Genomic DNA, 26,500 nt, shown 5'->3' with positions numbered 1-26,500 from the left:
TTACCCCAGGGGCTCACATCTGGTGAGTATGGGCTTGACACACCAAGGGTCAGCTGAATATCATCATTCTTCTCTTTCTTGGTGATTTCTTTCTACTTCTGATTCTCTCTCTCTCTCTCTCTCTCTCTCTCTCTCTCTCTCTCTCTCTCTCTCTCTCTCTCTCTCTCAGGGTAACTCGTGTTTTGGTTGGTGCAGCATTAGCCTCAGGCTTCCTTGCACCATATGGCTATCACATCTGGTGAGTATGGGCTTGGCAAACCCAGGGTCCTGAGCTGGATATCATCATTCTTCTCTTTCTTGGTGGTTCCTTTCTACTTCTCTCTTTGTCTCTCTCTCTCAGGGTAACTCGGGAATTTTTTTTTTTTTTTTTGGCTGGTGCAGCATAAGCCTCAGGCTTCCTTGTACCATGTGGCTAATAATAATAATAATAATAATAATAATAATAATAATAATAATAATAATAATAATGCACTGTACTGTATATGTATTTTTGATTCAATGACCAACTTGGCCGTCGTCCCACAATTAATTGAACTGCACACTAGGTGGCGTAACCTCTGCAAATATCGAGCGCAATTGTTGATATACTACTGTAGATGAGTTGTAATATGGCTTCTTTGGTGCAGTATGTTGTTGTGCGTGGCGATTTATTGCAAAGTCTAAAATGGCCTGTGGGTGCTGTCATCGCTCAAGCTTGTCATGCAACGACTGCTATTATATACACGTTTCGTGACGACCCAAATACGCAAAAATATACTGAAGATTTAGATCGAATGCATAAAGTAGTGTTAGAGGCCCCGGATGAGCCAAGTTTGAGAATGCTTGCATCCAGTTTGCAAGAAGCAAATATTGATCACAAACTATGGATAGAACAGCCTGAAAATGTTCCCACCTGTTTAGCTACGAAACCTTACCCAAAGGAACAAGTGCAGAAATATTTCAAGATGTTCAAACTGTTTAAGTAGGAGCATACATATGCACATGTTAATAGGAATTTTTCGAATTAGTAAGCATTTTGTGAATTGTATTTAATGATCAGGAAACTATATTAAATGTATCATGTGAGGCGGTGTGTTTTTTTCTATATTAATTAAATGTTGAACACTACATACACACTTTATTTATTAGTCGTATGATAAATTTTTAATAGTTCTAAAATATATATGCACAGCCTTAGCAGTTTTCAAGGTTCCACAAGAAATTATCAGACGACTTAACACAGTTTAAAATATTTTCCTAGTGAGTCAACAGTCATACACAAGTAGTACTATCCATTACTGACCAGAAATTTTTATTTTTGCAAACAAAACTTCATGGGATATGAAAAATTCCTTTGTCATGCTGACCAAAGATTTGCAGTTTAACTTTTAAATGTTGCTGAACTTTATATTCACTGTATATCAGAAAAGCTTTATGTGATTGGATTCAGCCTATAAGAACTTCCTCATTCATTTCACAAGTATACATGGTCTCAGTTCCAATTGCAGTGATGTCCATTTCCATCTGTAATATCCCCTTTTTTTGTTCTTGATAGAATTTCAATTACCAGTTGCCTCATTCATCTTAGTTGCCCTAATTATTTACCCAATGAGCATATGCACTGCCTATTATATAATAATAATAATATTAAGGTGAGTAAGCTGTAATGCCATCAAAGTGTTGTTGATCCTTGACAATGCTTCCACTCACCATGGAGCATTGTTATGAATCATCATCAACTCAAAGTCCAACCTTTTCTCTTTTAGGTACTGTTCCACTTCAGTCCAAAAGGACTAAAGTAGACAGTAGTAGTTAACCACATCTTCCAATTTGACCCCCAGAAAATGGGAAGATGATTCTTATTTCCTGCCCATTGAGAGTATATGGGTAAAGAGCTCTGTAGAAAAGCATTGGTTTCACTACAAAGTCACCCGAAGCAGTGGCACAAAAAAATAAGTGTTAACCAACCCAAGGTTGCCTTAAAGCCTTGAGCACTTTCTTCTCCTTTGAGAAGGATGTGATTAGGCATGAATTTCCTGAACAGGTTTGCTTCATTGGCATTAAAGTGTTTTTAATATATATTCTTTTTAGGTTTATAATCTTTTTAACTGAATAACTTCCTTGAGTTCTTTGAACATCTGAAAGCTGCTTCACAATCTACCTCTCCTGCCAGCTTCATGTTACACTGACTAATACTTCTTAAAGTTATTCCCGCCTTTGCTTGCTAGCTTGAAACTTGTCTTGATTTGCACATCTCATAAATGAATTTGAGGTGTTGGTCAAAACATCAAAGGCAGATATTGTTGGGATATCAGAGACGTGGTGTCACACAGATATAAGGGATGCAGAACTGCAATTTGGGGAGTACAACGTCTACAGAAAGGATAGACAGGATAGGAAGGGGGGAGGGGTTATGCTATTAGTTAAGAAACACATAAAAACCAAGGAAGTGAAGCCAGTCGACATCGCTGGACAGTGCAGTGTTGAGTCAGTTTGGTGTGACATAAGCATTGGGAGATCAAAATTGAGAGTAGGAGTGTGCTATAGGCCTAATGACTCTGATGAGTATAATAAGGAACTGTACAGGGAAATAGAGTGGGCCAGTAAATCAGAGTCTTATAATGGGGGATTTTAATTTCCCAGATATTGATGGGAATTTGTGAGCTGGTCACTCGCACACTAGCAAAGCTTTTGTGGATTTATTGGTGATCGTTTTCTACATAAGCATGTTCGGGAGGCAATTAGAGGGAGTAATACTCTTGATCTGATTATCAGTAGTGATTCTTCATGCATTAAGAATCTACACATAAAGGAACCACTAGCTGACAGTGACCACTGTGTGCTGGTGGGATTTACTCAAAGAGGTAACTACCATCAGGGGTAAAGGGAAGAGTTTTTGCTTTTGTAAAGGCAATGTGGAGGTCTGAGACAGTATTTAAATTCTATATGGTGGGACCAACTGATGATGTTACCAACAGCAAATTCAAAATGGGAAGCATTCAAAGAGTTAATCTTGGAAGCTACTATGCTTTTCATACCAGCTAAGAAATATTGTTCAAGGTTTAGGCCTAAATGGATGTCAGATGAACTAATTAGACATGTGGCAGAGAAGAAAAATGCATGGGATACATATACACTAATAGGTGACACAGAAGCCTAGGATAGATATAAGCTGGTCTGTAACCAAGTCACAAAGGGGGTTAGGCAGGCAAAGGGAGATTACGAGAAAGCTTTGGCAAAGGATGCAAAGAAAAACAGCAAAGATTTCTTTACTTATATAAACTCTAGAGGGAATCAGATTGATCCACTGGATATCGATGGTTCAACTGTTGATGATCCTGCTCGGGTAGCTAACAAACTAAATGAGTATTTGCATCTACATTCACACATGAGGACTTATTCAGGGAGGGGAATGCCAGAGGTGAATTAAACTCCAGCAGTGAACTAGATGATTTTGTAATAACTGAGAGCAAAGTGGAGGAGAAATTGTTGAAGATAAATATAAGAAAGGCACCTGGGGTGGATGGGATCTATCCAGTTATATTAAAGGAGGCAGCAAAGGAAGTAAACAAACACTTAGCCATAATTATGAGAGCTTCTTTGGACTCAGAGGAGGTACCCATGGACTGGAGATGTGCAAATGTGACCCCAATTCACAAAGGGGATCAAAGGGCAACATAAGTAATTACAGACCTGCTAGTTTAACTTGTGTTTGAGGGAAATTAATGGAGGCACTGGTTAAAGAAGCACTGCAGGATCATCTAGACAAGACTTCAGTTATAGCTCGGACACACCATGGTTTTGTTAAGGGGAAGTCTTGTCTGACCAATTTGATTGGATACTATGATGTAGTCACAAAGGAACTGGATGCAGGGAATAACTTTGATATCATATTTTTGGATCTTAGAAAGGCTTTTGATACTGTTGTACATGGAAGACTGCTATACAAAATGGAGCAGTGTGGCATTGGAAGAAAATTGCTGCTATGGATAAAGGGATGGTTGATTGGGAGAAGACAGAGAGTGGAAATCAATGTACACTGCTCTTCGTGGACTAATGTTATTAGACCCAGCACTTAGGGTTCAGTGTTGGGTCCATTGTTGTTTTCTGTATTTATTAATGATGTTGATGATGGTATATCAGGCTTAATGTCCAAGTCCACAGGCGATATGATAGTTGGCAGGATTGTTAATGACACTAATGGCAGTATGCTGCTGCAACAGGATCTAGAAAAATTGAGCAGTTGGTCTGAGAGGTGGCAACTGAAGTTTAACATTGACAAATGTAAAGTACTGCATATGGGAAGCAGTAACCCCAGAGTAACGTATCAACACTATAGCACTACACTGAGAGTGATAGAGAATGAAAAGGACTTGGGGGGTAATTGTGCAGGCAGATATGAAGTTCTCTGAGCAGTGCAGATGGTCTACAAGAGTCGCTCATGGTGTCTTGTCAATGATATACAGCAGACCCCTGCTATTCGCGGTATCTGTATTCGCGGTCGCTGATTTAATATAAAATGAAAAAATGTGAATTTTAAAGTGCCGTGAACATTTTCCACCATAAAAAAACATGGGCGTGGCTAAAATCTTTCCCAGTCAAAACAGCGCTCAGTGGGTGGGGGGGAGAGGGGTAACAAAATCGCGAGCGTGGATGTTTCTCGCTAATCCTTATTCAGTATATGTTATGCGCTTGTCATGGAAGGTTTCGTCGTTTGCTTTTAATTTATAAAATCGAATAAATTTATCAATTTATAAATTGATATGCTTACAAAAGTGATAAATCTACTGTTTTGTAGTGTAAAACAGACTTTTTCGAGTATCTTAACGGAAGACAGTGACTTTATTGTGGACAAGTTCTTTCTAACCCGTACAAAAATATGGCTACGAATAACAAGGGAAATGTGAAAATATCAAAGAAGATGATGACATTACCGAATAAAATTGAGTTATTTTATAAAATTTCTAATTGTGAAAGTGTCTCCTCAGTGGGAAAACATTATAAAATCAATGCGTCAACGGTACGATCAATCAAGAAATCGGAAGAAAAAATCCGCCGTAGTGTCCATGAAAACGTGCTAATTGCTTCAAAAATTTGCTCTAACTCATGATGTTAAATTAGAAAAAATGGAAAAGCTTTAAATCTGTGGATAGAAGACCGAACTCAAAATAAAATTCCGTTAAGTTCACTCATCATTCGTGAAAAGGCAAAACTCCTTTATCAACACTTTAGCGAAACTGTCGATAGCACTGGCTGGATAGGTTTTTTAGCTAGCAAAGGCGCTAGTTTGAAAAATTTGTTTGAAATTTCTAATAAATATTACATTTAATATTAAATTGTTTCTTATTTTCATTTCGATGCCATATGCTTGCATTTCACTATGTACTGTCTATGTACATAGTCATATTATGAAGGTACATATAATACATACATAGACTAAATTTTAGACTAGTTTTTCTTATATATTTCATACTTTGGAATGGAACCCCTTTATTACTATGGGAGCCATAACTCAGTATTCGTGTTTTCGGTATTCGCGGCATTTCTCAGGAACATAACCCCCGCGAATAGCGGGGGATTTACTGTACAGGAATTGTAGCAGGGATAAGGTGATTATCCCCTTGTATAAGGCAATGGTCAGGCCACACCTTGAGTACTGTATACAGGTCTGGAGGCCCCATTTTAGGAAAGATGTAAAGCTGCTGGAGTGAGTGTAGAGAAGGGCAACAAGATTAGTGAATTGAACAAAGGAAGAAAGGCTTAAGTTTTGCAGATTACAGTGTCTGGAGACTAGGCACCTGCGAGGTGATCTGATTGAGGTATATATAGCCTTGAATGGTTTGAGCATGCGCAATGCTGTTGGGATTCTTCCTCTTGCTCAGAATAATCGCCTGAGAGGGCATAAATTTAAATTGAGGAAAGAGTTGTAGGATAGATGTGCAGAAGTTTGCCTTTAGCCAGCATGTGGTTTATTGCTGGAACAAACTTTGATCTGTCATTGTAGAATTTGATAGCTTAAATAGATTCAAGGCAGAACAAGACAAACATTTGGAGTGAGTGGATGGGTGAAATTAGAAGTTTTTTTTTTTTTGGCTGATAAGCTTGCTTTCTTGCATCATATGCCTTTAGTAATGCTAATGAACATTTGGTGAAAGTCTTTTAAATTAGTTTGGCTTTATTGTAGATGTATAATATGCACTAATAAGCATTTTATTTTGTGACTGGACTTTCATCCAAGTGTTCAATGCTTTATCCATGTTTTCAGTGTTCCACTCATAAGTAATGTACAACACTTTCAGTGATGTCTTTGTGGCAATTTTGGAGCATGAGGAGATGAGTGTATCGTGGATGATAATTTTGTGTGCAATATTGTGGGAATATAATTGTAGGTGGAATTGGACAATGGATACTGCCATATTATATGGCAGTATCCATATATTAAATGCCATATTATATCTAGATTTCTCTCCCCCACTTTAAATGCTAGCAGAGTGGAGATTTCACTCAGAGCCACAGTGTTCCAACCACTTTAAAGTGCATAGTAACTTGCAATGCTTATGGAGAGTGTACTTTAAAGTGGTTGGAGCAGCACTATAAGACATTTATGGTAAGGGTAAAAGTTTGTTAGAAGATTATCAGATTCTCCTGCTATTCGGGATGATTAGAAATTAGCAGCCTATTTATAATTAGTGATGGAGAACTCTAGAGTTTTTCATTTCCTTGGTTCTTAGCATGAACCTGGAATAATCCATTTCCTGAAGTAAACTTTTTCAGCTTCCAACAATGGATTTGCCATGTTTCCAAATATCAATAATGCAGGTTAATGTGTGTCTTAGATGCCAAAAAAGCTAAAGCTATAAGGTGTCAGCATATTGTCTCTAAATTGCATGTATTCTGTGGTTGATTTGCTTGCTTCCTGGAAAAAATACTATGCAATCCTCTCTGCAGACTGACTAACTCAACCAAACTAATGAAAGACCCCATTAAAATTCCTCTTTTCATTGTCGGGATTCAAATGTAGGCATTTTCCACCTAGTGTGGGGAGGACGATGATTATATCTACCATGCTGTCCACAAAGCAGTTATGCAGAAACTTTCATTTAATTATACAAAGTTGGGAAAGGAGAGACTGTCTTTCCTTTTGTGTGTTTTTATAAGCATTAAGATTTAAATTGCCTAGTTAATGCAAGTCTTATTGTTAACAGCAGGACCACCTTTTTTTGCTTCATGAGTTGCTCTAGTATTGCATTACTTTCAAACAAATGGCATCTCCAAAAGATTAACTGGCCGTTTATTTAAAAAAGACCATCTGCTGTCTGATAAGGGATCAGTATTGTCGTGAGACAGGATGTTACATCTTTAAAATAAATCAGCAGAGGCTAAGCAGGCCACGACTTGCCAATTTCATGAATTGTAAACAAGTATACAGAGCTAAATCATGAATATTCGGTGCTCATGGCTGGCAAGGGACTAATAATTTGTAAAAGAAGTAATTAGATGTGAATAATACTAAATTAAACCACATGATTTATTTAAGTGAATTTTATTCTGTAAAATGTATTACAGAACCTAAGCTACTCTACCACACAGTATAACTACTTAATAACTGGAAACATTTCTGAATTCTGCCTGCAGGCCTGTCTGGAAAGATTTAGTTGCTGTCTATAACTTTACATTGTAAAAGACTGTTTTAAGTTAGGAACAGCTGCCTGATATTTCCTGATTAGGCCTGATAAGATTGAATAAGGAATCCAAAAATGTCACCAATTATTAAATATGTGGGAGTTTACTTGATGTAATACCTTTTATGCAATAAAAATTCACTTAAATCATGTGGTTTAATTAGTTATTCATATTTAATTAATTCATTATGAACAACCATATTGTGTACTTTTCTCATCACATTAGTTTTTAAAATATCTATTTTCAACACAAAGCATTCTTAGCAATAACTTCACTATTGTAATAACTATTGCTAACAGAAATCATCACCTTTACCAGAAATAATTCATTACATTCTTTAAGTTTCTGATTGGTTGATAGAATTTTTTTTAGTTGCATGCATAATTTTCCTATATTCTTTGTGCTCTCTAATATGAGGGAAAGAGTTTAAAAAAAGATTTGTACTCACTCAGTAGTTGTGATAAAAATATGAAAAATGTTTGTTTGTTTGATATACAGGTAGTTCCAGACTTTACAGGTTAATTCGTTCCTAGCGCTCGCTCTTAAAGCAGGAATTAAAGGAATTAATTTCCCATAGACAATGTTAAAAACAGGTTACATTCTCAACAATGAAATTTGACTATAGTAATATTAAATAAAGATCAACAAAACAGTAGTTTATGCTTAAACAATGATTTTTTTTGTCTAAAGAAATGAAAACATAGTCTTTAAAATCAAGCAAATTATAGTAATAAAGAAATTATTTATGTCATACAAATGTTAAAGAATGTTTATTCTACATCATCAACTAAATGCACACTCGTTGACGGTTCAACACTCAATTCTGGTTCGGCACTCATTGTTCGTTTGTTGGAAGCACAAGGATTCGTCTTCTTCGTCAGAAATGCTTCAAGAGTTGTTTGTTTCCAAGATAGTCTTCTCTTTTCTTTATAAATTTCACGATAACATGCATGTGCATTTTTCAAATCTGTAGCAACTTTTCTAGTGCACTCGAAATTTTAATCTTGTGACTCAAAAATTTCAGTTGCTTTTTCATGTGTTGAAAAGCTTCGTCAAGCCCCTTAAGAGTGAAGGAATGAACAGGAATTTCAGCTATTAAATCTTCTTTTTCTTCAGCTTCTTCACATTTTGTCATTTCAAGGAGATCTTCATTTGTGAGCTCTCCATTGTGTGCTTGAAGCAAATCGGTGTCAGTTGTAGAAACCTTACGCTACAATTAGTTAACAAACTGCTGTAGTAGTACTGTATTGTATACAATAGTACACAATAGCAGTGTATTGTATAGCTACATGCATGGTTTGAAATGCCGTATTTGTGAATGTTAGCATTTATTTACTGCAATTAATGTTCATATTATCGATTTCGTTGATACTTGAAAAAAATAACTTGTAAACCCTGGAACTCGTAAAGCGGAAACTGCCTGTACTGAAATCTCTATAGTGACCACACAAAATTTTGGGTTTGACCTGACAATTCTTTTTTTTTTTTTTTTTAAGCGTTGAATGGAGTGAAGTGTCACAATGGATAAAGTGGAATATAGATAAGCGTGTCGGTTCCTCTTTCTGCAAGGGAAAAACGCCCAAACTAACCACAAAGAAATGGTCACTGCTTATGGAAAGGACTGCCCAGGTTGCAGTGTTGTTGAACATTGTTATAAACAATTCAAATGTAGAAGGACCTCAATGTATGATGAAGAAAACCTAGGATTCCCAGCAGCTGCCATAAGAGAAGAGAGTGTTGCCAAAATTGAGCCATTAATCCTGGAAGGTTGCCATATTAGCATCAAAGAACTAGCTGCAGAGTTCCAAATTGGTATAGGGTCTATGGAGAACGTCATCCATCAACAGTTGTATATGAGTAAAATGTCTGTTAGATGGGTTCCCATACTTCTGACCCCTTACCAAAAGAAGGAAAAGGCACAATGTGCACATAAAATGTTGATGTGCCAGGAAAAGCAAAAGGAATTTTTTTCACAGCTAGTCACCTTGGATGAAACTTGGATCCCTTGCTATGATCCCAAAACTAAAAAAATGTCAAAACAATGGAAGCCTTTAGAATCACCACCCACCAAAAAAAGGCAGAGGTGCAACTAAGTGCTGGCAAGGTGATGCTATCAGTTTTTTGGATCAGCGTGGTGTAATACTAACGGATTACTTTCAGAAGGGCTGTACTGTGGTGGTGAAGTATTATTCCAACCTCCTTATAAAGCAATATGCTGCTATGAAAGAAAAAAGATGGGTAAGCTGTCAAAATGTGTGAACTTGCTCCATGATAATTCTCTTGCGTATTCCACGAATGCTGAAACAAGGTGTGCCTATAAATGTGGGTTTGAAATATTGCCACATCCTACTTATTCCCCTGACCTTGCAGCCTCAGATTTCTTCCTCTTTACTGCCCTGAAGTCCTTTCTTTGTGGAAAACACTTTCCTGCTGATAATGAGGTGATTTTTGCATCCGAGTTATGGTTTGAAGGAGTCAGAGGACTTCTGTAAAACTAGCCTGCGGAAGTGCATTGAGAGGTGGAAAAAATGTATCACTTTGTCTGGTGACTATGTTGAAAAAGTGTAATATATGGTGTTTGTTTCAACCTTCTATCACAACTACTTCTGGGCAAATACAATTTTTTTTTTTTTTTGTATAGTGTGGTCAACATCTTGAAGGGCATCGTTAAATTTAGCTTCATTTATTAATCAGTTGTTGAAGTTTGAGGGGGAAGTTTAGGCCTCCGTAGACGAGTGGTCAGGAGCGGGAATGCAGTAGCACATTCTCTTTGAGTAGACCGGTGTTCAAGCCCCTGACTGCTAAATATGGTCGATCTGCCAACCCGCACTGGACCAGCATGGCAGATTATGGTCCATTTCCCTCAACATGAATTGTTGAGGAGGCTTTCATCCTGTAGTGGGTTGATAATGGCTACAGTTTTAAGGAGTAACTATCTGAAAGATTAATTCTAAATTTTAACTTTCTTCTAAATATTTGATTTTAATATTTTCGCAAGTAATATTAAAATAAAATACTATGTAAATATTGTCAAGTAATTTCAAAACCTCTTTTAAATAGATTTTAGAACAACAGAAGCATGGTTTACGAAGAAAGTTGGATTCCTTGGAAGGAGAATATGAAAGCCGAGTTGGAGAGCTCCAAAGTGATGTTTTGGAACTCCAGAAAGAGTTGGCAGAGCAGAATTCATTCATAAGAAATTTTGAAAAAGAAAAGGGGCATATAATACAAGAACTTATTGAACAAAACCATTGTCTAACAGTGGAATTAAAACAGGTGAAGTGCTAGTACTGTCTTTATTTGTGTGTATAGGTGCAATACTTCCTTATATCATTTTCTATTTTTTTCTATATATATATATATATATATTTTTTTTTTTTTTTTCTATATATATCACATTATATATATTTTCTATATATATAATGTGATATTCATTAAGATAAAACTATTATATTATGTATATAATATTTAAACTAGTAAAATCTCTTTAAGTATGAAATATGCTTAAAATGTTTTTCTTTTTATATTCAAGAATTTCCATTTTTTTTTTTTTTTTTATGCAGGGTGATGTAAAAGTTGTTCTGCATAGGAATATTGAATAAAATTCATGATAAGACATTTTGAGATTCATTTTCAAATGCATAAAACACCTATTGTCTTTGCTGTGTTCATGCATCAGTCTGTTGGTTCACATGTAGCACCTTGATTCCCATGAATTTCATGAAAATCCACCTACTGGATTTTCATGAAATTCTACATATGGGTCTTTCAGAAATATTTGTCAGACCAAAAGAAATACCATAGCCCCCACAGAAATATTTCTATAAATTTGGAACACCAGTATTTACCTTTTTCTGAAATTCACAAAATTATTTAGAATATTCTTAAGGATCTCTCTCTCTCTCTCTGTATCAAATTTCACATCAGTAGAATGTCAAGTAGGGAACATGTTGTATCAGACATCGAGTAGGCAAAGTTTTGATTTTCACCTTAAAATACAAGTTCAATTTTCTTCTCGTAAGCATATGTGTTGTATGTATATTGAAACAAAGAAATATGCAGACAGATTTCTTCATAAAGGAAAGATATATTTTCATGATTAAATGTTATAAATATCAAAAAGAGAAATGATCCTTAGCGCCAAATTCCATTTAACTTTGAAAGACTGTCTTTAACGATAATTGCACAAGAGCAATCTGTCGAATAAGTTAATATGATTTTTCTACCTGTCCCATGAAAATATCTGTGCTGTGTTTTGTCACAGTTATTATTATTGCCAACTATAAAGTATTACTTTGCAATTGGAATAATATTGAAACATGTAGGATAGAAGAATTGAGCTTTATTGTCTCTTTCAATTTTCAAGTTACTCCCAATTACTCAAGTGGGACATATTTTCCTGAAAATTACAGTCTACAGAAGTTCAAGTCTAATGTCAACAAAAATCTCCTTTTGTCTTCCCAATCTCTAACCCATACACTGCATTAAGTACTATAAGTTGTAATACCTCGTGTTTGATATTTTCAAAAAAAAAATAAAAAAATACATCTTTACTTAAAGCATTTTTCAGCATAAACAAAAACAATTATTTATTTTCATTTCTTTACCATTTTCACTATTGTTTTTAGTGTTTTTTTTTTTTTTTTTGTTTTTTTTAATAACTATTTCCTACACATTTACTCTTTAATGTTATCTTTTTATTTTCTTTCAGTTGCTAAATTTGTGTATAGTGTGCCATTGAATATCAAGCATTTAAACAATTCTCAGTTATGACATTGTGAAGAAGTAAACATATTACACAGAGAAAATGGACTCTTGTATTTTAACAGATGATACATGGCTGCTAATCTACAAAGTATAACTTTGTCGTCAAGTAAGATTAAATTAATACAGTACTGCTAGTACAGTGATCATTCTTAAATTCACATACCTCTGTTGGTTTTTTTTTTTTTAGGTCCTAGCCACTGAAATCTCAGGAAAGTAGGTAGCAGAATCTGTCAGAGTACTAATTCCTTACTGGTACCACCTAGCTAGCCCCCACGTGGCGCGGTATGGGCAACGTCAGGTCCTATCAGGGACCCGACAGTCAATAAGCCAGAACAATGGGCACAACAGACTACACTATACACGATTCACACACTTTAAATCTCTGGCTTGACAGGCTTCTGTCGCTCGATACAGAGAACACCGTGAAGATGGGAGAAATCCCAGGAGCTGCTAGACCCTCAACATACCAAAATACCTCTGTTGATATGTCATTGACTTGCTTAGCAAAAGTCTATAGGCTTATGCTTGAAAAGCCACAATACTTAGACAATGTACATGCACAGCACCATATGACTTAGAGGAAATTGACTGACTTTCAAACAAAAATGGGGAATAGATAAAAGTTCTACGTACCCATTCCCCGCCTTTGAAAAGGAACTGCTACACGAATTTCACCCCACACTGCCCATCAAAAGAACATAACATGGTGATGTTCTGATAAACACAAGAACTCATAACAACACACCAACTCCATCTAACCCAACTTTAAAGAAAACAATGACTTGCATGGTGTCAGAAACACTGAATGGACCATCAGTAGTTGGAAAAATGTTTGGCTTGCTGGTCTAATAGATTACATTAACTTTTGCACTATACAGATAGTAGTCTATATGGTGGCACCAACATGAATTGATAAACCCTTTATATTCATTGTGAAGACAACGGAGCCACAACAGTATTGGTGTTTTGATCTGGAAGATGCTTTATTGGAAATCTCTGGAACTAATATACTTGCTCTAACAACTGCAGACTACTTGAAAATTGCTACAGATCAAGTGCATTCGTCAATGCTTCCATTGTTCTCCAATAGTTATGGCATTTTCCAACAGGACAATGAGCTGGAAAATGCCATAACTATTGAGAAAAATAGGAGCATTGATGAATACACTTGATCTGTAACAATGTTCAAGTAATCCGCAGTTGTTAGAGCAAGTATATTAGTTCCAGAGATTTCCAATAAAGCATCTTCCAGATCAAGACACCAATACTGTTGTGGCTCTGTTTTCTTCACAATGAATATAAAGGGTTTATCAATTCATGTTGGTTCCACTATACAGACTCAACTATCTGTATGGTGCAAAAGTTAATGTAATCTATTAGACCAGCAAGCCAAGCATTTTTCCAACTACTGATGGTCCATTCACAGTGTGTTTCTGACACCATACAAGTCACTGTCTTCTTTAATGTTGGATTAGATGGAGTTGGTGTGTTGTTATGAGTTCCTGTGTTTATAGCTCTAACCAGTGGAGCTTTTGACTCACTGTCCATTGGAAATATGAACTGGCAATTGTTGTGGTGTATTTTATAATGAGGAATTTGTCTACTGTAACCCTTCTTTTGGTCTGAACCATATGCTACACCCATTTCTTGCTAATGGAGTAACTTTGTGTTTTCCCCCTATTATTATTATTAGCCATATGGTGCAAGGAAGCCTGAGGCTTATGCTGCACCAGCCGAAAAAAATTCCCGAGTTACCCTGAGAGAGAGAGAGAGAGAGAGCAAGAGTCAGAAGTAGAAAGGAATCACCAAGAAAGAGAAAAATTATGATATCCAGCTCAGGACCCTGGGTGTGCCAAGCCCATACTCACCAGATAACTATGACATAAAAAAAGATCGCGTTAACTGGAAATTTGCATCATGTAATGTGAAAAGTGGTATAATTTTTTCAAATAGCGGTAACTGAAAAACATGTTAATTGAACTCTCGTTATGCGAGGCCTGGCAGCATATTCATGATGGCTGCATATTTGCATATTTTGCTGTTACTGCAGCCATGTGGGAGCAGCCTGCCATGATTGCTTTGTTGACAATGGTACCTGCCCTTCTAGTACTCATAATTGTATCCCATCCTTTTCAAAGCCATATAAATAACTGCATTCACCAATGGTTGCAATACTTACAACATGACCAGATCTTACTGTTGAATTTGTCCTCTCCCCACATTAAACATGTGGTCTTCTGTGTAGTGCCACAGTGTTATTCACAGTAGTGATGGTATTTTATTTCAATGGCAGGAGAGACTATATCTAACCCTGTAGATAACTTGATGCTTTCCAGTGTCTCTCCTCAACCCTAAGTGCCTTCGGGAATGATCAGGAAGAGCAAAACCAGCAAATCATTTATTAACTGTCATACTAATAGTCTTCATTCCAGTGTCTGAAAGCTGGCCAGTAGACTGATTTTAAAACTGTATTAGTTTGAGAAAATAATGCCACTCTGCATGTTTAGACTGTATTGTTTTAAAGCTGCAAATATTAGGGTAACTTTTTCCAGTTTCCTTATGAAATAATAAGAAAATTGTAAGAAAAAATAATATATCTGGAATTGATAATTGAAATTTTAAATTTTTTTTGTTGTTGTTTCCTTTTATGCCACATTTTGAAAGTTTATCTTTGAAAGTGTTTGAAGAGTGTGATTTTGATTGCTACTGAAGTTTTAAGAAAATTTTAAGAATTAATAAATTGTACTGTTAATGCAATAGAATTTTAATAATTTTTTTCAGACTGCACATTCTGAGAAGCAGCTTCAAGTCCAGATTGAGTCTTTGAAAGAAAAATTCAGTGTGCGAAGTTCAAATCTTCATGATCACATAACTCAACTTGAAGGTCTGAAAGAAGAGGTCAGTCTGGAACTCTATTTAAATATTTGTTATGAATATTTAAATAAATTCAATTTTCATTTATTTAAACAGATAACATTAAAATAATTATATTACAAAATAGTTACAAAATGGTTTATTTGGATATGTAATGTAAACTCTTTTCGACCTCTCTGTTTTTCAATATCTTTAGATACAAATTTTGGAGGAGCGAAAAGCAGATCTTGAGCAAAAAATTGAAACTTTGGCAAAAGATAGAGAGACACTTAACTTGTCCTTAGAAGAATCTAGTAACAGAATCCTTGTCCTGCAAAGAAATAATAGGGATCAAGAGCAACAAGTAAGAATGAATTTACTTATCATTATAAGTATCCTTTGAACTGCAAGTAAATAAAATTTAATTCAAAACTTGATCACAAAATCTGATATTAATATATATGAGTTGGCAAAACTTCATTTGTGTACATGGCTGAAAACAAACCAAGGTTTGTAGAAAGTGTACCAAACACTTTCTACTTATAGTGAAAGAGATCACCATGGTTTCCTCAATCTTTCACTTCAAATAAACAGTGATTCTCTAAGGAGAAGCATGTTGCTCTTTGTTTTCAAAATATAAAATTTTAAGAATTCAAGTTCTAATGTGATTTTTAGCAGTTCCTGCTAGTTATGAAAATGTTACTTTATTAAAATTAGCAAGAGCTTCATTTAACTATACGTAACTCACATTTGGTTTGTGAGGTTGACAATGTTATGAAGAGTTAAAGGTAATATTTAAATGAACTAAAAATAATTCTTCAAAAGAAAGTTATACTTTCTGTAAGTTTTGTCATTACAAAGGTATTTAAAAAATATTAGCTGAATAGTTTAAAGTTTTAATATCAAAATCCAGTTCTTAAAATTAGTTACTTGTCAACTTTAGTATCATTAGAATTTCTGAAGCCACAATACTGCTAAATTATAAAGTTTGATCAAAAAATTAATTTGTGTATATAGCTGGAAACAAAGTTTGTTGCAAAAAATTAATTCTATTCAATGATACATATTTACATCATTGCCATTCTTCAGTATAATCTCCACTTTTGTTCCATTGTGCATGCCCCTCATAAAAACATTTTTGTGAATTTTTTTAGGCAGTCCATCATGTTTGATTGGATTTCTTGAATCAACTCAAATCATTTTACTTTTGTGCCCATGACAGGAGTGTCATGGGCACAAAAATGCCTTATGAATGTAGGAATAAGCATACTAAAATAAATCTTTTAACAAAAACCAAGACAAGGAATAAAACTTTATTAAAATGTATTGATAAAATAATAAAATATGGCATAAAAATATAATAAGCATACACAGATAAAGAATAAAATCGCCAAAAGTGATAAAAATAAAATATACACAAAGAAGCTTTTGGAGCAATGTGCACCTTTATCAACTTTTAAGGAAAAGTAATGTGGAATACCTTGTTACTTTCCTTAAATTCATTATATTATAGAAGGAAGATCATTCATTTGTAAACCATATGACAGCATGCAATAAAGAAAATCCAATGCAGATTGTGATTGGTGACTACCAGAAAGTTAAGTGCAAGAAAAAAAAAAATATAGAAAAACTATAAAATAAAATAAAATGGTTAAGATTTTTATGGTTAAATAAAATGGACAAGAATGCAAACAAATGAAAAAAAGGAAGGGAAGAAAGTATCAACCTTCAGACACCAAGGAAATAGGATGAAATATATGTCACATTATAAGAAGGTGACCTTTGCTTGTCATTTAAAATAACTGCCTCTGTAATAGGGTGTGTACTGGTCCCTCATTTCAGTTGATATCGGGACCCACCACACATATGAACCAAATGCAAGATGAGAATCATGCATATGGTCTATAATTTCAACATTGGAATGTGGGTTACAATTAATATATGCTGTTCACACCAGTAATGCTCACTGACAGCAGTACATGCAAATTTAACAAATTTTTCCAGCAAAAGTTGCTGGAAGGTGTGTGATGTGTATTACGGCACACTCATGATGAAGAACCCGACTATTTTGCCATTTTTTGAGTCATTCATGTCAGATTGTATCTCTCAGCTGTTTTAAAACTTTTTGGTAGTAGGCTGTGTTAACAGTGACACCTTGTGGAATAAATTCTGATAATACCATCCCCTTGTAAAATAAAATGCAATCACCATGACCTGCACGTGTGATTTTAACTGCTTTGCCTTTTTTCACCTTGGTGATGACATTTATTTTCCATTGGGAACTTTCAACCTTGGTCTCTGGGTCATATCCACGCACTCAACACTCATCTCCTGTTATAATTTTTGATAAAAATTCAGAATCTGGCACAGCTTGCTCAAACAACTTAGATGAAATGAGGACTCAGTGTCTTTTATCTAAAGTGAGAATATGTAGAATTAATGTCGCACTTGCTTGCCTTGTGTCTAAATCCTTGGATCAAAATTGCCTGACCAAACCAATTGAAAGAGATGTCTCCATAACGATTTTTCAAATGGTCAATTATCAATCCAGCTGAATGATAGTGCGAGTGTCAAGACCATTGAAACTATTTGAAAATGTTTTTTATTGTCATAGTGTCATCTCCATAAGCTGCAGTGAGCATTTAATGGGTTCCTATGAGTGACTGTCTTAAATGATTTCCAAATTTATAATAGAATGTAACATTCTTACGTTTATAAAATTTCATAATTTTCAGTACATGTACACATGACAAATGAGAAAAACAAGTGTTCACTCAAAGCAGCTTTCTGATAGACTGGCACATTAACAGCAAGTTAAAACTTGTTGTGTGCATTCTCAAAATATGTCATGTAAGCCCACTTAAAATCCTTCAGCTATTGTAATGCATTCAAGAATTATAAGTTCATTCACCAAACTTTTTGAGCAAACCTTGTATGTATTAATTGTATATGACTTAAGTTTTTTTTTAATATTTTACAGATGAGAAATCAGCAGAGAGATTTAGAAGAATTGAGACAAGTCAATGGGCATCTACAAGAGAAACTAGATGTCATCCTTGGTAAAGGCTCTGGGCTTCGCCTTTCATCACTTTATAATGAGATGGGATCTCTTCCATCCTCTTCTCTTTCCAGTAATATGATTTTTGATGAGGTAATGTGTGTGACTGTTTTTATACCTTTAATTTAAGCATTGTTTTTAACTATTATATTAAAAAATCATTGATCATTATTTATTCAATTTCTTTTATCATTCCTCTGTTCCAGGTTAATTCAAGTTATTCATCAAATTTTGGATAAAATCTATGAAAGAAATTTGTATATATTAAGTACTACATTCAGAAACATATTACAATTGAAAATTGCATAACTCAAGACAGTAATGTCAATTTAATCTTCATTTTTAAGAAAGGTTTTTAAGAAAGGTTATGTTACAGTACAAGATGGATCAGACTTCAGGACCCATAGGGATTGCAGGTAATGATTTAAAGACCAGATTTTAAAATGATGTATGGTCTCCTTTCACTTGTAGTACAGCACACAGTCTTTGTGGTACACTTACCACCAATTTATAATGCATGCAACAGAAACATTTCTCCAATGGAACAGTTTATAACAGAGAAAGCACTATTGGCTTGCACTGACAATCCTCACACATCTTTCCAGCTCATGCCACATTGGTTCTGTTGGGCTCAGATCAGACATTGAGTGAATGTCTGTCATTGTCCTATTATTCGGTCCACATCAAGCTGTCATGTAGGGATTTGTGACAGAGGGAAGTGTTCCATTAAAAACATCCCCATAACATTATATCAGTATTGAAAGAATAGCATTGTCACAGATGTCACAATATTACTCTTGCAAAGTAATCTGCTATCCACAAAAAAAAAAAAAAAAAAAAACGCACACCATGCTATGCTATACCAAAAAAGCAGACCCCAACCATCAGATTGCCTCCACTGCTTTTCATAGTTGGAATAGTGTAGTTCTTTTTTAAAATATTCCCTGGATTGTCAGTTATGCCAAAGTGCTTCTTTCTGATGAAAACTGCATATACTGAGATCATTGCTTTAGAGAATCCTTTTCCATTCCACTAAAGGCCAATTTCTCCAAGTATGACATCAGTTTACTTTTTGTTGGGTATTAACTTTTGTGAGTAACATCCGAATTCAACCAAACCCAGAACTGTCCTATTTCAACCTATACCATATGCAGAGAATTGAAGAAATTGGATATTGGCAGTCGCCTGCCTATGAAAATTCCGCTTGAAGTGGTGCAGAGAATGTTGTGATTGGACAGTGGAATGATAGAAAAGTCATGTGGTCAGATGAATCACATACCCTTTATTTTACACTGATAGTATGCAGAGTGTGTGGTTAGAACCTCACGAAGTGATGGATTCTGCTTGCTTTGTTCGTCACCTAAGTCCTATAACTGGGAGTGTTGTCATGCTAGAAGAGGATCCCACTGGAGAGTTTCCCATGTTAGCTTATGTTTAATTGCATATGAAATTTTAGTAGCAAAGAAGAATAATATTCATCCATAATGGAGTTATCCTTTTGACGATAATGAATATCACCTCTTCTTTGTCCAGAAAGCTGATGCCACCACCTTGGTAGTTCATGGTACTCTTCAAAATTGTGGCAAAGTGATTCTTCATGATTGCCACTACACGGATTGCTGTTTGGTTTCTGAATCAGTTACAGTAATGAATACAAGTTTCATCCATGGTTTCCAACTTACTGACAAACTTGTTTGAACCTGGACAAATTTCACAAGAATTGCTTTGTGCATGCCACCCACCCACCCTCTTTTGGTACCCATTTTGTGGAAATTTTTTATCTGTTCTCTGTGAACAATATGATGGACTTATTTACAGTTTAAGATTTTTGCTATGTATTGTAACCCACTCAATTGATCTTGAAAAATCTGATCATGAATGGCATCATTGTTTTCTATGGTTGGGTCATAGGTCATCTGGACCTGAGTTTGTCTGTGGTGACTCTGACTCCCTTTTGAATTCAGCACCCTAATTCTTGGTGGTACTGTATAATATACAATTGTTGTTGGATATCTTATTAATTTATGAGATTCTTAAATGCACTGCCCAAGATTATGACTGTAAATTTTAAATTATATTGTATTCTCTTAAATTAACTGATATTCTGCTATTAATTACTCAAAAGTTTTATACAGTAGAATTCCAGTTATCCAAATACTGGTTATTTGAAATTTTAATTAGCCAAAATTTTTTTGCTTTTACTTTTTTCACTGATTTCACTCAAAGAAATGACACATTTAATATTTAACTGTATGAAATGAAATAGTGTCATGCACATAAAAAAAAAAAAAAAAAAAAAACACTAAATTCACCACTAATCAAATTGCTACAAATAAAAAATTATGACATTGCAGTCAATTTGTATGAATAAATACTAATTCAAACTGGACAAATTGAAAATGAATAGGTTCATTGTGGTGAATATACACCATGGAAACCAACAACTAGTAACGTGGTTAATTCCCTTTATCCACTAGATGGGTCGAATTACAAAAAGAATTGTGTGCAAGCCAGTTAATGTGTTTGAAGAAAATGTAGAATTTTGCAGAGGAAAAAAAGACTGTCTTTCAAGTAGAAAACATTGGAAATGCTGTTAAAACTGTATAAGCATGTATAATACATATGTAAATAATTAATGGAAATTACTGTAATTTTCTCTCATTAATTTTTTTTTGCTTACCTTTTACACTGTTGATAGATTGCATTTGAAATCAATTATCTGAAAAAATTGACTATCCAAAAGACCCTTAGTCCCAATTGTTTTGAATGTTTGGGATTGTATTGTTTTGCACTCCCAGATCTGTTTTGGTTCATAAATTTACCAGTGGACTTCTAAAATATTTTGTTTTATTGTTCTCAATAATAAAACATTGTGCTCAACAAACAAAAATATTCTTATCCACCTTTAAAATTTGTCCTCTCACATTTCAAAATATCCTTATTTAAAAAATAAAAATTTAATCCACCCGTCTATCTGCACTCATCTCCTTGCTGCACAATTACTTAGCATTAGCATTAGTTGAGGCATATGATGCAAAAAAGCAAGCTTATAGAGCATCAGCCAAAAAAAAAAAAAAAAAAACCCTTCTCATTTCACCCATCCATTTTCTCCAAATGTTTGTCTAGTTCTGCCTTGAATTTATTTAAGCTGTCAACTTCTACGACAGATGGAGTTTGTTCCAGCAATCAACTACCCGCTGGCTAAAGGCAAACTCCTGCACATCTGTTCTACAACTATCTTTCCTCAATTTGAAGCTACGCCCCCTCAGGTTCTTAATCTCAGCAAGTGGAAGTATCCCATCAGCATTGAGCCTCCTCAAACCATTCAAGGCCTTGCACGCCTCAATCAGATCACCTTGCAGGTTGCCCCTCGAACATGCTGTAGAAAACAATCCTTGAATAAATCCACAAAAGTCTTGCTAGCATGCAAGTGACCAACCCACAAGTTCCAGTCAATATCTGGAAAGTTAAAATCCCCATTACAAGACATTCTGATTTACTGGCCCACTATTTCTCTGCACAATTGTTCATTGTACTCATCAGAGTTATTAGGCCTATAACACACTCCTACTCTCATTTTCCCTTTCCCAGTGTTTATGTCACACCAAACTGGTTCAACATTGCACTGGCCACCTATGTCAACTGGATGCACTTCGTTAAATTTTGTGTTTATTAACTAACAGCATAACCCCCTCCTACCCTATCTGTCCTTTCTGTACACTTTATACTCCACAAATTCCAATTCTGCACTGCTTATATCTGTGTGATACCATGTCTCTGATATCCCAACAATATCTGCCTTTGATGCCTTGATCAGCACTTCAAATTCATCAAATTTATTTACTATACCTCTAGCATTGGTGTACATGCAAGTATACATGCACCTGTTCTTATTCTTAGTTACCCTAACACAGCCCATGTATTTATTTGTTCCATGATGACTCCCAGCAGCTCTTGAAGTCTTCAGAAACTTGCTCTCTAGGCTGCTGCTCATTACAGTAGAAGCAGTGCAAGAATCGCTTTTGCCTCTGCCTGCAGCTACTGTTAATCTTTTAGTCTGTGAACACCCCCCCAAGCTAGCAGTTTTCTGACCCACCTAACACCGCCTCAATAGCATCAGCAAATATTCTTGCACTTTTTCTATTTAAGTGTATCCCATCCCTGTAGAAACAGTCTCTCCTGTTAGCAAGCACAGACCATGCTGAAAAAAATTCTACCCCACGAGCCTTGCACAATCTTCCACTTAATAAGCCAAATTGATTGATAAGGCTCTCATCGTATACTCCCTCCTGTTGTGTCTGGGCAGAATTGCAGACCCTTTGAAATTCAACCCTAGCTCGTGACTTTTTTTCAACATTGACCTGTACTTGTTAAGTAAATCTGCAGATCTCATACTCTTAAGGTCATTAGTGCCAATGTGTACAACAATATCACCTTTTGTTCCCTTAAAAGATGATATCTGCTATATATCTTGGTTTCCAGGAAACAGAGTCCACCTTTGCCATCATCCCTACAGACATTTTTTTAAAATAAAAACTCAAAACATGAAGGGTATTAGAAACTGTAGTACTTATAATTAGAAAAGGTATTAGAAACTGTAGTACTTATAATTAGAAAAGGTATTAGAAACTATAGTACTTATACCGTACATGTGTTGAAGGGTGAGAAGGCAGATGATACTTGTTGACCTTAGACTTGAATTTCTGTAGATTAAAATTTTGGGAAATACATGTGAAGGAAGGTTGTTCCAGACAACAAAAGTAGAAGGAATGGATAGTTGATTGAGTTTGGACTTGGACAGTGAATGGATGCTGAATAGTTGTAATACACTTTTGTACTCATTTGGAAGAGATTTGGTGGTTTATAGATGCCAGTTCAGAACAGTGCTCAAGGAAGTATCGAAAAGCCAAGCAGCGGAAACATCTGTAAGACAGAAAGAGAGACTTTGTAAGAGATAGGTCATTAATTAACTTGACTGCCCTGTTTTGAATAGTTCAGAAGCTTGAGAAAGGTTTTGGTGGTACTATCCTAAATGTGGAGTAGCTGTTTAGAAGAAAAGTAATGCCATGAGTAAAAAAGAAAATCTAGGTTTTTTTTGTTGCAGAGAAAGCAATATAGCACATGTTTATACCAAGAGAGTGAAATTTCATGTAATCCCTAATAGAGATGTGTAATCTTATCAAGAAGTCTAATTGCTGTTGAAGATGAGAGTAGAGTAGGAACAATAGACTATTTTTGTAAGAAATAAGGAGGACTAAGTTTTAGAAGAATTGAAGTGAACTAAGTTTCCTTCATCCTATTGGAGAAAACATTGGTATTATTCATGTTTCCATCATTATTTCAAGATTGTACTTTTTTTTGATTCCTGCTGCAAGTTATGATATCATATAAAGATACTTATATTGCATATAGCTTAAGAGCTGTAGCGGTGTTTTATAGATTAGTATTTAGACTTGGTCTGATTTGAAAAAGTTTATAAATTGGATATATATTTTTTTATTTTTTTTTTTATTTTTAATCTTTTTTAAAATATTGAAAATTTAACTCCATTTAAGTGAGTGGTCTGTCTATTTTTATAATGGCTCATAGTAATTTGAAACTAATGAGCATATACCTTGTGTTTGTACTTTTTTTAAATTTATTCCTGAATGATACTCAAATTTCACATTTTCTGTTTAGAAAATATACAAGTATAAAAATGCTACTTATTAATAGTAACATTAATGTCAGAATATGAGAACTTTATTCGTATGGTGTTTTCAGATTAAGAATTATCCTAATGATTTTGAATATGATGGATGTGAACAGGATATTACAGATGAAACTGAACAGTGGAAGGTATTTCTTTTGTTTATTTGTATAGAGTCTGAAAGTTTAGTACATTTTATTTATTTATTTACAAACCAAAGTTAGCAGGCCAATATAGCCAAGCCAAGAATCTAAGAACTTGTGACAATAGTATATTAGCTTAGGTAGGCAGATGAGCATAAAAGGAAGAACATATTGCATGCAGTTACATATCAGCCTACCAATTACATATTTTTATGTCACGTCTTTTCACTGTGTGTATAATATTTAGTGAAAAGACATGACACTGTGTGTATAATTCATGAAGGTCATTCCTAATGTAACTCAGCACATTTATTTTATAAATACAGACATTGTTATATGAAATAAAATGGACATTAACTATAAATACATCATCGCTGCTTCCGTAGGCAGGAGCAGCAGTGCGTAACACACGCTTCTTGATTAGACCGGGGTTCGAGCCCGTGACCACCAAATATGGAGGATGCGGAAAGGTCAGGGAATGACCACCACATATCCCCGGAGCAATGTGGCCTTAGTTGATAATGCTCCTAAAAAAAACCGAATAAATAAATATAAATACATCACACATTTGTAAATGCTTCACAAAATTGGCTTTACGGTCCATATAATGCTACTAGTGCTATGTAAACTTCAACATCCCTCTTCAGTAGAAGTTCATTTCCATGCTTTGCAACCAGTTGTACATCCATTTGATTTCCTCATCATCTTTGTAGTGCCTAACTCTCATGTGATCCCTTAGTGTTATCTCCAAAAAAGAAAGAAGCCAAAACATCACAGGAAAAAGAAAGAAACACGTGCTTCTTGGTATGCACCTAACAAAAAAATAAGTTGCCATTTACACTACTGTTGCTTAAGCAATGTAAATCAGTGACATACTTTCTCCCACTCTCCACACAATTCAGTTCCCCCCCTCCCCAAGATATTACTTGTTTGTACTGTTGAGCATTTACATTAGAGATGAGCACTATGATGATATATGATGGTGGTGATAAGACAGTCAAAACGGTGATGCATAGCTGTTTATGAAGTGCAGAAATGGACTTTACAACAGAAATTTTTGAAGCTTTTGAGACAGCATTATATGAAATAAAATATTATATTTTGGGGTCATTCTGGTGATTTTATAGAAAAGTGACAAGTGTATGAGCTTTTTATTGCCAAAAATGTTCTATTTTGTCCACATAACTGTTTTTAAAATAAACATTCTCATTACTTTTGGTTTGTTCCTCATATTACACTTATTGCACTTACATTACAATACATATTATTACATATACTGATATATGCTGTGTAAGGTCTTAGTGGTTGCCTATTGTTAGGACTATCCTACCTAGTTTAAATATCATTGCTGTCATGGGGGAACTTATCAAAGCCATTCCAGCCAATCAGGAATGGGTTAGCTGATATCAGACAGAGGTGCAATATTTTTCCATGTACCTTTTCACCTGCTCAAAACAGCAGCTCAGAACATTTACAGATTTAAAACACTAATGCCTCATGAAATGAGTTAGTACATTCAAAATGGTCAGCACCCAATCTGAGCTATGTTAAACATTCTGTGTCTTACCCATATTTACACACAGGTTAGGTATAATTTTGATAGAAACAAAGTGTAAAAAGTTGGATCAGGCCAGACTTGAAGCACTTTGAGTACTTCAAGTCTGGCATATATTTAGTAAATTGACTTGCACTAGTACAGGCGAGCTACGTGCAGCTGATGCCACGAAGAAAGAGTGCTATTGTTGCTTTACATGAGGAAGGATGTTCTTCCCATCATATCGCTTATAGAGTGTCTTGTCGTTGACAGTGAGTAGATTTCTTTCCAAACTTAAGAATACTGGTTCTGCTGATAGGAAAAAAGGAACCAGATGCAAATGAGTCTTCATCAAAACAGGACTGCATTTTGAAGCACTTATCCCTTAAAAACCATAAAGCTTCTTCATCTGAGCTGAAAAGAGAATGGGAAGAACATACAAGAGTGGTAGCAAGTGCAGTAACAGTCAGAAGACTCCCTGGCGCCTCCGTAGCCAGGTGGGAAGGAGCAGCAGTGCGTAACACACGCTTCTTGATTAGACCGGAGTTCAAGCCCTTCACCACCAAATAAGGAGGATGCGGAAAGGTCAGGGAATGACCACCGCATATTCCCGGAGCAATATGGCCTTAGTTGCTAATGCTCCTAAAAAAAAAAAAAAACCAAACAACAACAACAACAGAAGACTCCTCTTCAAAAATGGACTTGTAGCCTGTCATCCTAAGAAAAAGCCCCTCCTCACACAAAAAATGAAAAAGGCCTGATTATTTTTATTTGGTGTAAGGAGCATGTCAAAT

General features: G+C 35.2%; 2 protein-coding genes across 2 annotated transcripts in view; both read left to right on the top strand.

Moving 5' to 3' along the window:
• The first annotated feature begins 603 nt into the window (after nucleotides 1-603).
• LOC150088860 (putative peptidyl-tRNA hydrolase PTRHD1) lies at nucleotides 604-10,824 on the top strand. The gene is made up of 2 exons (XM_090370945.1): nucleotides 604-1,006; nucleotides 10,723-10,824. The coding sequence occupies exon 1, from the start codon at nucleotides 609-611 to the stop codon at nucleotides 963-965; it is 357 nt and encodes a 118-aa protein (XP_090227071.1). The 5' UTR covers nucleotides 604-608; the 3' UTR covers nucleotides 966-1,006; nucleotides 10,723-10,824.
• Nucleotides 9,345-26,500, top strand: part of LOC150088859 (BICD family-like cargo adapter 1) — a 39,404-nt gene continuing 22,248 nt past the window's right edge. The window contains exons 1-6 of the mRNA XM_090370346.1: nucleotides 9,345-9,530; nucleotides 10,723-10,938; nucleotides 15,211-15,327; nucleotides 15,500-15,646; nucleotides 18,263-18,433; nucleotides 24,104-24,178. Coding sequence (XP_090226472.1) covers nucleotides 9,345-9,530; nucleotides 10,723-10,938; nucleotides 15,211-15,327; nucleotides 15,500-15,646; nucleotides 18,263-18,433; nucleotides 24,104-24,178 — 912 coding nt within the window. The remainder of the gene's footprint in view (nucleotides 9,531-10,722; nucleotides 10,939-15,210; nucleotides 15,328-15,499; nucleotides 15,647-18,262; nucleotides 18,434-24,103; nucleotides 24,179-26,500) is intronic.

This window comes from Mastigoproctus giganteus, chromosome 3 (assembly GCF_048544385.1).
Source record: "Mastigoproctus giganteus isolate SK-2022 chromosome 3, ASM4854438v1, whole genome shotgun sequence".
Classification (NCBI taxonomy): Eukaryota; Metazoa; Arthropoda; class Arachnida; order Uropygi; family Thelyphonidae; genus Mastigoproctus; species Mastigoproctus giganteus.
The sequence above is the reverse complement of the archived record's forward strand: the minus strand, read 5'-3'. Positions and strand labels throughout refer to the sequence as shown.

Bases quoted from the DNA above. Each gene is read 5' to 3' on its own strand.
- LOC150088860 (XM_090370945.1), top strand. From the start codon at position 609: ATGGCTTCTTTGGTGCAGTATGTTGTTGTGCGTGGCGATTTATTGCAA.